Source organism: Pocillopora verrucosa, chromosome 10, assembly GCF_036669915.1.
Source record: "Pocillopora verrucosa isolate sample1 chromosome 10, ASM3666991v2, whole genome shotgun sequence".
Lineage (NCBI taxonomy): Eukaryota > Metazoa > Cnidaria > Anthozoa > Scleractinia > Pocilloporidae > Pocillopora > Pocillopora verrucosa.
In genome coordinates this window covers 9,458,762-9,473,980 of record NC_089321.1, presented here as the reverse complement: position 1 = coordinate 9,473,980, position 15,219 = coordinate 9,458,762, and the positions used below count along the sequence as shown (strand labels likewise).

General features: G+C 36.2%; 1 protein-coding gene across 2 annotated transcripts in view; it reads left to right on the top strand.

Annotated features, from left to right (window-relative positions):
* Positions 1 to 14: 14 nt before the first annotated feature.
* Positions 15 to 15,219, top strand: part of LOC131799213 (transformation/transcription domain-associated protein) — an 80,778-nt gene continuing 65,573 nt past the window's right edge. For both annotated transcript variants that reach the window (XM_066173756.1, XM_059116918.2), the window contains exons 1-34: positions 15 to 130; positions 1,252 to 1,371; positions 1,571 to 1,620; positions 1,807 to 1,882; positions 1,980 to 2,014; positions 2,282 to 2,353; positions 2,860 to 2,892; positions 3,006 to 3,089; positions 3,250 to 3,306; positions 3,555 to 3,719; positions 4,257 to 4,331; positions 4,455 to 4,543; positions 5,190 to 5,425; positions 5,650 to 5,876; positions 6,451 to 6,504; positions 6,613 to 6,704; positions 7,324 to 7,519; positions 7,783 to 7,804; positions 7,922 to 8,038; positions 8,458 to 8,550; positions 9,185 to 9,254; positions 9,723 to 9,780; positions 9,919 to 9,972; positions 10,350 to 10,388; positions 11,030 to 11,126; positions 11,344 to 11,438; positions 12,153 to 12,261; positions 12,751 to 12,807; positions 12,909 to 12,996; positions 13,452 to 13,530; positions 13,981 to 14,070; positions 14,190 to 14,300; positions 14,437 to 14,526; positions 15,070 to 15,195. In XM_066173756.1, the coding sequence (XP_066029853.1) occupies positions 1,260 to 1,371; positions 1,571 to 1,620; positions 1,807 to 1,882; positions 1,980 to 2,014; positions 2,282 to 2,353; positions 2,860 to 2,892; positions 3,006 to 3,089; positions 3,250 to 3,306; positions 3,555 to 3,719; positions 4,257 to 4,331; positions 4,455 to 4,543; positions 5,190 to 5,425; positions 5,650 to 5,876; positions 6,451 to 6,504; positions 6,613 to 6,704; positions 7,324 to 7,519; positions 7,783 to 7,804; positions 7,922 to 8,038; positions 8,458 to 8,550; positions 9,185 to 9,254; positions 9,723 to 9,780; positions 9,919 to 9,972; positions 10,350 to 10,388; positions 11,030 to 11,126; positions 11,344 to 11,438; positions 12,153 to 12,261; positions 12,751 to 12,807; positions 12,909 to 12,996; positions 13,452 to 13,530; positions 13,981 to 14,070; positions 14,190 to 14,300; positions 14,437 to 14,526; positions 15,070 to 15,195 (3,048 nt within the window). In that variant the 5' untranslated portion in view covers positions 15 to 130; positions 1,252 to 1,259. The remainder of the gene's footprint in view (positions 131 to 1,251; positions 1,372 to 1,570; positions 1,621 to 1,806; positions 1,883 to 1,979; positions 2,015 to 2,281; positions 2,354 to 2,859; positions 2,893 to 3,005; positions 3,090 to 3,249; positions 3,307 to 3,554; positions 3,720 to 4,256; positions 4,332 to 4,454; positions 4,544 to 5,189; positions 5,426 to 5,649; positions 5,877 to 6,450; positions 6,505 to 6,612; positions 6,705 to 7,323; positions 7,520 to 7,782; positions 7,805 to 7,921; positions 8,039 to 8,457; positions 8,551 to 9,184; positions 9,255 to 9,722; positions 9,781 to 9,918; positions 9,973 to 10,349; positions 10,389 to 11,029; positions 11,127 to 11,343; positions 11,439 to 12,152; positions 12,262 to 12,750; positions 12,808 to 12,908; positions 12,997 to 13,451; positions 13,531 to 13,980; positions 14,071 to 14,189; positions 14,301 to 14,436; positions 14,527 to 15,069; positions 15,196 to 15,219) is intronic.

The following is a 15,219-nucleotide window of genomic DNA, read 5'->3' as shown; positions in this document are numbered from 1 at the left end:
GTCTTGTAGAAGCGGCATCTTCATGTAAATTACACTAACAGGGTGAGATCGGGAACAAAGATGGAGTTCGTTTGTGCTCAGTTCCCACGGAGAAAAGCTTTCATAATTTGATCAGTTTGTTTCTACTGAGGTATTAACTATTTTATTTTGTACTTTGGCTATTTATCAGTATTCCAAAGGTGGACTGAAATGATTTATTCAGCTTTTGTCTGAAAAATGCTAGCTTGACGCGTCGTGCTGTTTGTTTAGCTTAGCAGTTAGCAGTTATGGATTCCAAAGTGGCAGTGTGCATAGATTTTCAACTTGATCAGATCTATACGATACATTAAAATTACTTAAGTATTTTCTATATTTTGGAACCTTCGCATATGATTTTTTCACAAGGAAGACAGCACAATCGTCGTAAAAATCACAAATAGAATTCCAAGTTGTGTCTGTATGACTTGTTATGCCAAGTACGTCTGTAAATGATTGATCGTTGTCTTACTTCTTACAACTCTGAATCATGCATAGAGATTAATGCTGGAAAGTATGTTTTAAGTGTGTTAGATCCACAACGAGTAAGATTGGTACATGGTTGATTTCTAATCTGTCACATTTTCACGGTCATGAGATCAAATACTAACTTTATTAAGTTAACCCTTTTGCTCAAAATGATGCTAAAGCCGAAAAAGGAACTTCTTCTCACGATTTCTATAAATTTGAAGCAGAAAGGGGATGGGAAGGAAGAAAGATGACATGATTTGGTTTAACAGAAAATTCTTAAAGGAGAATCTATGAGACATGTGCAGAAGACAGTGGAGAGAAATGACATTTAGATCTTGAGAATGAAAGGGTTAACACCATCATGCTGTATGTTAATAATTTCATGGCCTGTTAGTGGGTGTACTGAAGCAGTTGCTCCATGAGCTCCAGCAAATCCAAAATGTAACCATTTTGTTTATTAAATTTAATGTTAAACTGTATGTCTCGAGATTTGGAGTTACTATAGATGGTAGAGTCAAGCTACAGTGTATATACATGTACTTACCAAGGATAACATTAATTCAACTCTTATTTATCAGGTCAGGTGCCCAGTCACCTTATGGTATGGCAAAGACAAGCCATTTATTTAGTCAAGATGTCACAATCTTTAATTGATACCTTAAATCTTTAATTCAGTTGATGGTTACTCTACATTTGTATTTATTTATCATCAAAATTATGTTGAGCAAACACATGTTTTGTAATATCACTCTCCTGTTTTTACAGTGGACAAGATGGCAGCATCTGCAAGTCCTGCCTCTGTCACATCTCCACAGGAGGCTGGACCAGCAAACATCATCAAGATGTTTACGACATACACTAACATTCTTACAGAAGCCTCTGTTCGTAAGTACTACTGTAGGTTGATCTGTGTATCTCTGAAATCTTCACAGAATGAAGTGTCATTTTCTACTTGCTGAGTGAAACACATCATGGTTGTTAGAGACTTACAAAGGTCAATTTTTGCCAAAATTTTTTCACTTGTTTTCTACTTACATAATTGTAGTAGTAAACTTACATTCTTACTTTGTGTTATTATTTAAAGCTGAAGATAAAAAATTGAAGGCTGCACAAGAAATCAGTGAAAACTTTGAGGTTTGTACCTTTTGGTTTACATTTTTGTTAAATTACATGTACTGTAGACTTAACAAGTACTAACATGGGAATGTTTAAGAACAACCATCTATATGTTGCATTATACATTCACAAGTCATAGGGGATAGCATGTCACTTTTAGTAAAACTTACATGAATTTATCAGAATCACATTTGATTTTTTCAGACAATTGTCCAGTCTACAAGTTATACAGCATTCTTGGAGCATTCAATACCAAGATTTGTACAGTATCTTAGAGATGGTAAGATTTTCTTTTATAGTGTGCACATTTCCTTGCATAGAAAGCTATATTCAGCATCTTCAGCTACAAGTACTTGTATTTTTTTTTGTTTTCACAGGAGAGCCACATTTTGTTACTGAAGTTCCTACACAGGTACACTGACATGTAAACCTTCAATGCCCTAACGTTAGAATGTTTAGTGTCGACACTATTCTCCATACATTTCCTATTGTTCTAACAAGGAGAATTGTCTTAATCAACAAGAGCTTCTTCACTCAGTCAGTACATGATTGGCCAGTCAGATCAAGTCAAACTTTCAACAGTTTTCTGAGTTTTGCAGTAAGAGTCACAATGTTTGTAACAAAGTGGTTAATAGAGTTTCACAGTGTCCTTATACGTTTTTGACACCTTCTTTTTTAGCAACTGAGAAAACTTTTACTTGAGATTCTGCATCGTATACCTACCAATGAACATCTTAGACCTCATTTCCAGGTATGTTCTAAGTTTTCATAGACCTGCATGGACATGCCTTCAACCCTTTAATGCCCATGAGTGACCAAGACAGAATTTCTCCTAACAATATCAATAAAATATCAACCAGATAAGTGATGAGAATAAAGAAAATATCAATTTGGGGATAATTAGTTGATCCAATACTAAACTCTCTGAACTAACATTATAAGAATTGTGTGGTGGCAGTAAGGAGAATGACAAATTTGATCTGGGAGTTAAAAGGTTAACTGCAAAGTATAAAGTATATAGGAACTTTAGAGAGCACAAACTTCATGTATTTGCAAGAGGTGCTCACAGTATACATTGATTGTAGATTGTAGATTCTTGATTGCTTTCCAGACGTTCCAACTACTTTAATATGTAAACACAATGAATTTTCATCAGCAAGCAAAATGGGAATATGAAGTATGCTTCAGCAATTAAATTTGATTATACAATTAACTAGCCATATCAATAGTTATTTGAGCTTTTTTCTTCCCTTTCAGTCCATATTGTCTTTGATGTTTCATCTACTGGAGGTAAGTAGGTCATGGTGTAAAGCATATATCCAAAAAATGTAATTGTTAATGATATTCATCATTCTTTGTTTTGGTTATATGCGCAATGAATGATAGTCTTTTCTCTCATGCAGATTGAAAATGAAGAGAATGTATTGGTGTGTTTGAGGATCATTATTGAGCTCCACAAACAGTTCAGACCACCTTTACAATCTGAGGCAAGTCAGTCCATAAATTTGTGTACCTGCATGTTTGCACTGAGTAACATTCAATTTTGCTCAAGGCTCTCTCTTCTGTGCAATGTAACAGTTAATTTACATGACATTTGCAGGAAGCTACATGTCTGATCACAATTTTGGTGAATTTCTTTTGCTACAGATACAACACTTTCTACAGTTTGTGAAGACAATTTACAAAGATCTACCAACAAATGTGGTATGAAATGTACAATGTTACATTATGTTAGTGATTTTATTTTCAATTATTTATCAAAAAATTATTTTTCATGCGTCATACTTATAAATTTTCATCCTTCATATTTTATCTCTAATTGCACTCAAACCAGTAATAAGAAGAGGGTAACAAAACTAACTGATAAATTGGAGGTAAATTATCATGTGGATAGTGGCTGAGACATGAGTGATGATTAATGATCATCGGATTGCATATTTATTTGCTTGCAGAAACAATTTTTTGATGTAGTTCCTATATCAGCTACCGGCTTTTTACCAGAGGGGAATGCTACAACTGCAACTACCACTACCACCCCTGGGATCAACAGTGGAGCTGCCTCCACCACCTCCCCCCTGAACAGTGGGGATGCGGGGGGTGGTAAAAGTGGACAACAGGTTTGTTGGTTTATCTTACAATATCATTATTATTGAAACACGTAATTCAGGAAGTGCACATAATAATTATACTGAGTAAAATTTCATATTTGCTGTATGCATTCTTATGATCAAGTAATGCCCTGATCAATTTGAAGCTTCAAGCTTCTCTCCCTCCCCCTTCCCCTCCCCCCCCCCCCCCACGGCAATCCATGGGCATTTGACCTTGCCCATGTCCTAGTGGTGGGGAATATGAACCTGAACTGTCAAGCCTTTCTAGTGGAAAACAATTGTTTTATCTTTGAATAATTATGGGGTTGTTTTAGGGTAAGTAGTTTACTTTTGTAAGCAAAAGGCTTAGAAGAAAAGGTACACAAGGTCTAGGTTTTAAAGCTTGGTCAATGGGCATAAAGTCATGGTTGATGATGTTGCCTTTTATGAAAAAAATTGGGGAGGGCATTTAGGGGAGGGGTGTAGAAGCCCCAAAATTGATCAGCGCATAACAATTTGTTATACATGACTTGTAATGAATTAACAGCAAATATACTTTTCCTTCAGACATTAATTCCAAAGGCAGTGAATTCACTCAAAGTACTGGCTGAGTTACCCATCATTGTTGTGCTCATGTACCAGGTAAATGTTTGTAGTTATTAATAGTTATGTTAAATGATGTGTTAGCTTGGGTTTTTTTCTGCGTTTGTCATGCCTATGGAGTGTGATTGTATTGATTTATCTGTCATCATTTCCTTTATGCAGTTATACAAACAGAATGTCCACAGTGTTGTAGCAGACTTCATCCCATTGATCATGAATACCATTATTCTACAACCCTCTCTTACAGCAAGGTAACAATCTGTGTTACTCTGATTATCATATCAAGTTTCAACCTAGAAGTGATACAGTGTAGTTGGCCAGATAGCATGATTGTTCAGGCAAAGGTAGTCCTGAAAAATTGTCCAGGTTAGCGTAATTCAATAAAGGAGAGCTGCCGTTGACAGTAGTTGAATACATGTACATATATATTATGTTTTCAAATGGTAATCAAGAGAGACAACTCATTACCAAATGGATACTTGCATGGAAAAAGCACTACTGACAGTACTATAAGTGACTTCTAAAAGTCTGTTGGATTTTCCAATCAGATTGTTATGTATTCCATTGTGAAACAGAGGGCGAAAATAAATGTTTCACAAAAGTTCATTAATGGCTTTTCACTATCCACCCTTTCACTAGAAATTGGCGATGACTTTGCCCAGGTTTTTTAGATGCGGCATCTTTTGATGACTACCCACATATGTACAACTGCACTACAGATGCACAGCAGTGAATGTATGAAATATACTCTGAATGTTACTGAAAACAATCTTGCAGCTCCAAAAGCTGTAAAGCTGTAATCTTCTGTGGTCACTTGAGTGTTGTTAACAACTCAATGGTAGTCTTACGTGGATACTGATCATACTGATCATCTTTTATTCATTTTCTATTCTTTAGAAAATCTCCCACGTTCAACAAGGAGGTGTATGTTGATTTTGTAGCAGCGCAGATCAAAACACTGTCATTTTTGGCATACATCATCAGAATTTATCAAGATATGGTCAACACATATTCACAGAACATGGTAGGAGGAATGCTGGGTCTGCTGCGCTATTGCCCACAGGAAGTTGCTCACCTCAGAAAAGAACTGCTGATTGCTGCAAGACATATTCTGGCCACAGATCTTCGAAAAAGTAAGCAGGTTTTATAGAGACAAAACTGAGTCTGATTCTCTCAGGGAACATAGGACAAGACATTTTATTCTTCACCCTGGAGTTATTTATTGGGGTGACATGACAAAATGCTGCCTGGTAACACAGGGTTAAGCAGCAGTTGTTATGGGCCAATAGTGGCCTTAAACATGTAAACTTTCCTGTCGCTCCATTACATTTAGCTGAGATCTCAAATTCCTCCACAGGGTTTGTACCTCACATTGATCAACTATTTGATGAGGAAGTCCTGATTGGTAAAGGTTGGACCACTAAAGAGTCGTTACGTCCATTGGCATACAGTACCCTGGCTGATTTGGTTCACCATGTTCGTACTCACCTTCCCTTACCTCACCTGTCACTGGCAGTTCATATGTTCTCCAAGAATGTACATGATGACTCACTCCCTGTCAGCATTCAAACCATGTCATGCAAGGTGAGTAAAAATTGCAAAGCACAGATCAAATGCATCATTTTACCTGGGAATAGATTGGTGGTAAGTATGCTGGCGTATTCTGTAGTTGTTAACAAGCTCTTGTCAGGGGTTGAGTGGTAATCTAAAGTGTACATTATAGATAGCATAGTATTTAGTCTTGATGGTACTCTGGTGTGAGGTGGTTCATGCTGCTAGGAGTCATAGTAGTTGGACTTTAAGTGCTGTAGGCAGCTTGACAAACAAAGAGGTAATGATGAGTAAAGCATAGAGGGTGTAAAGTAAGTGACCATACTGCACATAGCAGAGAAGAGAAAGGAAGTGAAGAGATAAGAAATGAAGAGAAGGGAAGAAATGAGATGTGAAGAGATGACAAGAAATGATTGGATTGGAAGAGAGGAGAAGAGAAACAAGGAAACGAGAGGAGACTGGACAAAAACTGAAGGGAAAGGGTGAGAGGAGAAGCTAATAGAAGTGAAGGGAAGGGAAATGCAAACAGGTTGACCAAAAATTTGATAAAATGGGAAGGCGGTTTCATGGGTTGACTCCTAACTGCAAACCTTATTTTTTTTCTTAGCTTCTTTTGAACCTTGTGGAGGGTATCAAGCAGAAAAGTGATGATCAAGGAACTGTAAGACATTTACAATTTATATTCACAAACCAGCTGAGACACATAAATTTAAGATTCCCTCTTTTTACTATTATAGCATTTTTGTTAACTGATTTCTTTTTTTTTCAGGGACGTGAAATTCTTATGAGGATGCTTGAAGTATTTGTCAGAAAATTCCAATCAATTGCTAAGCATCACGTTCCAGCTATCTTCAAGAGATGGTACTTTATCTTGAGTTTGGTTCTTTTCTTTGAAGAGATTGTCAATGACTACATACATGTAGACTTAATTAGAACTGAAGATCAGATCAGATCAGAAAACAGAACTTTACAATTTTACCAATTCATTTAACAATTGTCACAATATGATGATGATAAAAATGAAGGATTTCCATATTTCCTTATTTTCATATCCAAGAGTTCATTTAACAATTTTCACAATATGATGATGATAAAAATGAAGGATTTCCATATTTCCTTATTTCCATATCCAAGAGTTCATGGTGCTTTTGGAACTTTGATGGAAATTTGGCCAGACTGTATTGAGAAGTTCATAGTTTTTTTTAGAGGAAAGTTAAATTCCATAAAGGATACAGTAGACCTTTGTAGGTTTCTTTGTAAAAAAAAATTTTATTGTGCTACATGTATATAAAGCATAGCCACCATAAACTATGTATCAATTAAAATGTTATGAAATTCACTATTCAACAAAAATTATTTTGTCTTAGCTTGATCTAATTGTAGACCAAATGGGCTGTGGCAATGTGAAATGGACAATGTTTCTTTGAGCGAACTAATTGCATATCAAATCTGACTACACAAATGATAATAATTTTTTTAGCCCTCAAATGAGTGAAGTCCAAGCACAGCAGCAGTCTTCATCACAATCAACGTCAGTTATACCATCTGTAACAACAAGCACAGCTGCTGATCGCAGCTCAGTGTCCAGCATAACTTCAACTTCCACTGCTTCAAGTTCCTCCTCAGCAGCAGTTGAAACCCAGTCTTCAGACAAACAGGATCAAGATGTGACAAAGGTTTAAACAGTTACATGTATTTACATGCAGAGATAATAAGTGACTCAAAAGCTAAGAAACATCAATGCCATGAAATTACATTTTACCAGCTTCAGTAAATCAAATTCAGGAAGATTTTCTAAATATTAGTATATTTTTTTATTACTGGTATCTTATATTTGATGGGTTATTTTGTAATAATCATTGCAATGAGCCTCCCTCTTTTGGGGTGAGTTATAACTAGTTAAAATAAATAATCTTTATTTTTCTTTGTTTCCTGATAGAAAATGGCTGGCACTTCAGCTGGTAAGCTATTGTTCTCAAATAACATTTTTTTTTACAATTATTCTTCATCTAGAAAACATACAAATATTGATGTACTGTACATGTGTTCAAAATGGTTCTTTTCCTTGAAATTTTTAGTGGGTCCCAGTCCCCCAAATGCCTTCTCTGTTCCCGACTGTCGCAGTATGGTGAAGACTCTTGTGTGTGGAGTTAAGACAATCACATGGGGTGCAGGTTCCCGCAAGGTAATGGGAGGTAAGATATTTCACTTGGTGTAGATTATGACATGTTTTCCATCAGTTTTCTAGACAGGAGTGAGGGCATTATAACATATAGCAATTGATAAACTGTTTAAGAAACTTTAATCACTTAAATGTACACAGGTTGGGACAGACTGTTGGATCCAAAATTGATCACAAACTACCTGGTAATTGCTGTTTAATGACAAATGTATTAAGTGTTGGCTCCGGTTATCACCTTGCTAAGCCTTCTTTCAAATATTTCAAATCTCATGTGTAAGTTTCCAGAAATCTACTTTGAGGACTACTGAGAGCACTTGGAGTTCTTTTTCCTAAGTATGCTTGTGTCATCCACTTAGTAACAACATCATCTTTCCCCCAATAAATGTTCTTTCACCACATTAAGGACTCAATATTGGTTTCACTTTCTTAAAGCTGCAAATGATATCAATGCTCCTGCATCAGCTCAGGCCAATAAAACATTCCTTCCATGGGAGACACATCTATTCACAAGACTTCTGAAATATGGTGAGGATAAGTATAGGGTTCTGGGTAGACTTTTTTTAGTGTAGGCCTATAGCCATGGCTTAAGGATATAGATTCTAAACATGGTCCTCTGCTACAAACTACAATTTGAATGAATCAGGTCCAGCCACAGTGCTACTCAAAAGTAAGTTGACAATCTTGACTTGAAACTTGATCTTTGATCGTCAAAAATATCAGGAATTGAGGCTCAAGAATCAAAAAGAGAGGTGCTTCAAGCTGTAGCTTGGACATTCAGGGCTTGAAGACACCATCCAATACAGTTCTGCTTGAGGCTGTAAAGGTCTTGTGGGATACATTCAGTGTCTGCACAGAGTTGATTGATTTAAGTTTTGGCAGGGTGTGGCCCTGCAGGAAGTTTCTTCTACCAGTAATATCTGGACTTGGAACTTAATCCTTGATTCTCAAAACTTTTGAGAATTAGGAATAGTTTAAGGCTTGAGTTTCAGGAAGCGAGTTTCAAGGGACTGTCAATATACTTTTTTAGCAGTACCATAGTTGTAGTTCATAGGCTAACTTGTTCAAAACCAAGTGACCCACATTGTAGAATCTTATCCCAGTTTCCATAGCATGAAGCTGCTTATTAAATTTGCTGACAGACTTAAATTTTGAATTTTAGCCCTTCAGGCTTTAGATATTTATCAAGTGTCTATCAGTCCTAATGGACAGTATTATCTCAGGCCTCCAAGGTATGTTATAAATTCTTCTCACTTTCTGCCCTTGTGCCATACATTTCTTGTCATTTTAGCTCGAAGAATTTGGCATTAAATCAGTATCTCATAGAATATATTTCTTGTTCTTCTTATCACCTGCTTGAAAATGCACTGACATTGCCAGGAGAAATTTCTTTTTGATCACCTCTAGGACTTAAAGGGTTAAGTTTTTACAGTTTGTGAGATTTGAAATTATTCGATTTATGATTCTGTCAACATAACCCTTTAACCTCAAAAAGTGATTAGCACCTTAATTCCCCTGACATTATCACAGTAAAATCAAATATTAAGGTTATAAGAATAAACAAAGTGACCACCAACTTAAGGAGATCTGGATTTTTTGGGCAAATTCTCCTTTTTTACCCTTTAGGAAATGTAAAGAAAATATGTAATCTGATGTTTGGGTATAAAGGGCTGAACCACATGTTCTTGTTTACTATTCAGTTCTCAGCAAGTGAGAATGAAAGAAGAAAAGGAAATCTTGGAACACTTTGCAGGAGTTGTAAGTACAATGTACTTTGTGCTTGTATTGTACATCTTCACTGGGTCATGGTTATCTTGCTCTTACTCAAGAAGTTAAAAACAGTTAGGGGACCAAAACTTATCTTGGTAAGGATTTTTTTTTCTGTATCTTGTGTAGTTTACTATGATGAACACATCTACCTTCAAGGAGGTCTTCACTGCAAGTATCAAGGTATTTGTAACTCTCAGAAACAAATTAAATTATTACTGGAGATACAAGGCTGGTCCAGTTCAGCTGTTAGCTGGTTTTGATGGGGACCTGAAATCCTGTTTGTTGTTTATTTGATTTTTGAATCTTTGCCTAGAATTTGCCTTCTCCAAGAAAGGTGGATACAGCACATGGGTGTGATTTGTAGTTAATTTTGTTAGCATTATAACAAATACTTTCCCAAAGTGGGGATAATGATGATACAGCTGTATATATGTAATGTTTGATAATACTTACTATACTAAACAAACAGCAAATCATATTTAAAAAGGTGCATTTTTTTTTTAATGGTGTCCAGATGTTTTATGAATTTTAAACTGACTGTTTTATTCCTCTTTCAGTATCTGGTGGAGAGAATACACACAAATTATGCTCTGCAGGTGAAAACCAATGGTTTGTGTATAATTATGAGCAATGTAGTGAGGTCCTACACAAAGCTGATGTACAAGAGAATGTGGATGACAACATGCTTCCCCCCCTTCTCATACATGTTTAATTAGCTGTGATACTCTGAGTAAAGGTCAGAGTATCACAGCCAATTAAAAATGTACAGGAAGGGGGGGGGGGAACATTGATTATCAGGTGTTTCTATGGCTAAAATTGGTGGATATTATTGCCAAACTTACTCAAAGCTTCTCCAGAATAATTCAAAGTAAAGAAGTTGGAAAGCTGGTTCCTGGTTTATTTACAGTTTGAATGTACTAATTAAAATCAATTTGAACATGAAGAAGAACAGAAAGAACTCTTTTCAATGTCCAGGACTGTAAAAAATCCACACCATCTTCCAGAACAGGAAGATCTCCCTGTAAATATCACTTCTCCCTTGTGCCATAAATTTCTCATAATTTTGCTAGCTCTGACAAAATGTAATTCAATTAAGCAATACCCCTTTGATGACAATTGTCTTTTTTCTCATCACATCTTTGCTTAAAATGTAGTGATATCGTAGATAAGAAATAATTTCTGGTCACTCCTCAAATTAAAGTTAAAGGGTAATTTTGCATTTCTGCTCCTCTTTCAGATCATCCCAAACTCCTTTCTGGCCAATCCCAACACCTCAGCCACTTTTGCTACAATCCTTGTACGGTTCCTCCTGGACAGACTGGATGAAATGGGAAGTAAGTTTTACATGTAAATGAAGGAAACAAAAACAAACTAATTGTTTAGTGTATCAATCCTGGACCTGAAATTCTCTTTAATTTTCAAATTTTATTGACCATTACTTTTAAATTAATCATGGTACACTACTACACCCAAAGAATTAAGGAAGAAAAATGACTGTAGGAAAGATAAATCTGAGCAATATTAATGCTTTTGTGAATTGTATTTTTTTAGCAAACATGGAGCGCTCTAACTTATATCTGAAGTTGTTCAAGTTGGTGTTTGGTTCAGTTTCTTTGTTTGCATCTGAAAATGAACAGATGTTGAAGGTGAGAGGAACTTTGTGAAGCCACATCCATGTAACAAAAACTTTGTTCTCATGAGTACATGTACATGAACTATTGAATAATGTAACCATCACCCTAATTTCCAACTGTTTTGGTTACCATGAGGAGTAAAAGTGTTTGTTGTAGCAAAATCTGCCAATGAAGCTGTAATTTGTTATAGTTTTAATGAAGTAAATTTCATCTGACCTGCACATGAAAATAAAGGAAAAAATGATCCTTGCAAGGGAGCTGTAATTTTAGCAATTGCAGAAAAGAGGCCTCATGCTATGACAGTTTCGAACCCAGGACACACAGATTCTAGTTTGGCACTACCACTAGCTTTAGGAACAAATTTTAGAAGGGTTCTTTCCTAGGGAGGAAACTGATCAATATTTATTGAGAAGTAAATTTTATTTTACCTGCACATGAAAATCATATAAAGCAATGATCCTTGCAGGTGAGCAAGGATAATTGGAGATTTTTTACCTATTGTTCACAGTTTTAAATCAGAGTGAGATAAACATTTCAATAAAATGAGATAATATTTATTTAATAATATTTTAAAAAAATTATCCTTTTCTCTTTTTCCTACAATTTCTGGTGACAATTTTATGAGTACAGGTTGTCTGGGACTTTGAAAATTCTGGAGGTTGGCTCCAAACAGTTCTGTAACTTCCACATCACTGAATACCTTGACTCTTTGATTTTCTTTTGTAGCCTCACTTGCATGAGATTGTGAACCGATCCATGCAACTTGCCTGCACCTCTAAGGAGCCATACAATTATTTCCTGTTGCTGAGAGCACTGTTCAGATCCATAGGAGGAGGTAAACATCGCAATCCTATAAACTGATGATAATTATCAATGTCAAATTTTTAGTCTTGGAATTAAACTTTACAATTGTACAGTGTTTTCTTAGGGTCCTGAACTTACTTTAAACCTGTTGGGTTGTCTGATTAACAAATGGATCCCATGTTGGCCTGCTGTGAATCTGTGCTCAAATAGATCATCAAAATGTGATAAGAACAAGAAAGTAGCACACGAGGCACAGCCAAGTGTGTCACTGAAGTTCAAACCACATTTTGATGCCTCCTCATATCTTGACTGAACATACCCGTGGCAACATGAAATCTACCAGTATTTGTTTACATGATAAAGAAGTAAAGTGTTTTAATGATGACAACATCTTTTTGTCTGTCCTCTCCTGGGTCATAAGTAAAAACCAATCAAAATGTGTGTTTAATTCTGCTTATTATTAATAGAAATACTGTTGGGAAAAATATTAATGTTGATTATGATGTTATTCTATTTTTAGGAAGTCATGACTTGCTGTATCAGGAGTTTTTGCCTCTCTTACCAAATCTTCTACAAGGTCAGTTTATCTGGTAACCTAAGATTCATTTTCTCACTGTTGTTTTGCAAACTTCCAGACTCTTATGCCTTTTTTTTCTTCAACTCTTGTTCCTTTTTTAGGTTTGAACAACCTTCAGAGTGGAATCCATCGTCAATACATGAAAGATCTGTTTGTGGAGCTGTGCCTCACAGTACCTGTCAGACTGAGGTAGAACAGAAAACTGGCTTACTAATTTTTTGGCTCAGAAAACACATTTGGGATTATATTTCTAGTGAAAGAGTTTTAAATTTTCTGATCAATTTTTAAAGCTACCACATTGGATTGGTGAGATCAGATGAAATGCGAAGTTAATATGAGATTGTACCAGAGAGGTGATATTGAGAGTGACAAACAGTGAAGGAAAAAGGGTCCAGCAAAGACATTTTTTTCTTCTAATCCTGACCTCCCCCCCCCACCCCCCTTTTTACTGGTTCATTTGCTCTAGGCTTTCCTCAATCTTAACAATCCTATATAGAGGCCTAAACACATGATTGGAATATTTAGAATTTGCCTGCCAGAAAAAATGCCTGCTATGTGAACTGCCAGCCTATTTTCTTAACTGATAGATTAGTTTGACCCTTTTTCTTCTTAATCTAATGATTTATTCCTGTTTGTTGTTTCAGCTCACTTCTTCCCTACCTACCCATGCTCATGGATCCTTTGGTGTCTGCTCTGAATGGGTCCCAGACCCTTGTCAGTCAGGTACTAAGCTTCCTATCTATAATAATAAAGTGTGGTTCAACTAAGAGACAAACGTATGTGGGATTGTCGTGATTTTGCATTGTTTCACTCTGTAATTAGTCAAGAAAAGTTGTGTTACCTCTCACCCTTTAGATGCAGAACTACGAACATTTGTGCCAATGTTTTGCAGTGTTAACCCTTTTCCCCTAAGGAGATATTCCTTTGCCCTGTGCAATTGAAATTCTTTAATACCAATTAATACAAAATTTGGTGTGAAAGGAAAGATTTTTGGGAAGAAAAATTGATATAGTAAAGTAATGTGATTGTATCGTTTGAGTGAAAAAATTCTTAGCAACAATTTATGACGTAAACATTTTGGAAGATAAATTGCACATCAAGGTTCATAGTTATGCAAGGAAAATGATTCAAATTTGCAACATGATAACATGAAGATCTTTGTGATGTTATTAGGGCCTGAGAACTTTGGAGCTTTGTGTTGACAATCTTCAACCAGATTTTCTGTACGACCATATTCAGCCAGTGAGGGCTGAGCTTTTTCAGGTTTGTTGATTATCCACCTCGTTTTATGTAATTTTCTTTCTTGATTGAGGTAGCTCTCTACTTACTTTGTCCTCCCTGAATATCAAAAGGTTTTAATAATCGAACGTTTGATTTTCCAGGCTCTATGGAAAACACTGCGAAATCCACATGACAGCATTGCTCATGTTGCCTTCAGGGTTTTGGGTAAATTTGGTGGCGGTAATCGGAGAATGTTGAAGGAACCCCAAAAGGTTGGTTGGTTTAACAGATTCCCTCGTTTGTAAAAAGTTCCACTGTAAAGCTCAAAGTTTCCCATCTTTCATCTATTTACTCATCTGACGCTTTCAAACACGTACTGAAACAATATTTTTGTTTTCTTTCTTCCAGCTAAAATATAACAACGCTGAAACAAAGGGGCCATGTCTATCAATATTTTACCCAGAAAATACTAATCCTGTTTCCCTTCCCGTGACAGCTGTAAGTGTTGAAGCACTCGTTTTATGTTGAAGAAGTAGCTGTTTATAATTTTATTACTTATTTCAATCTTTTAAGTTAGAGTAAGCAATTTTAAATGAGCATCAAAATTCATCCCTGATTGTGTCCTTTTGCCTTTCACCGCTTTATGATTGGTCAGACAGAAAACCAGTGTCACCCACTCAGCCAATCCGATACAAGACTAAAGTAGAACCCTGTTAACTCAAACTCCCAAGGGAAACAAAAAATTGATTTCAAGGTAGCAGAGTTCGAGTGGGCTCAAGGGAAACCAGATCGTGTTTGAGTTACCGTGGGTTTGGGTTAACCGGGATCTGCTGAAAAAGCAATTGCAACTTGCTTAAGATACCATATTTGTTTGTAGTTCACGCAATGTGCTTGTCTTTGCTTTGATTTCTCGTTTACTCCATGTGAAATTTTCCTTACTGGCAGGTGTAATTCCTTGGTTTTGGTTTTACGACATTTAATTGAAGCGCGGTCTGATTACTTTAGCGTGTAATGAAATGTTGATGTTGTTGTCTGTGGTAGGTAATCGAAAGAGCATTAACAGTACTCAAGACCCTTCCTCCCAACATGGCGGCGCTTCCTCAGCAGTCACCAATGCAGATTGATCACACTGTATTCTACAGGAAGCAGGCTTGGTTGGTTGTACAGGTAATTTATGTTTCCTCGATACCC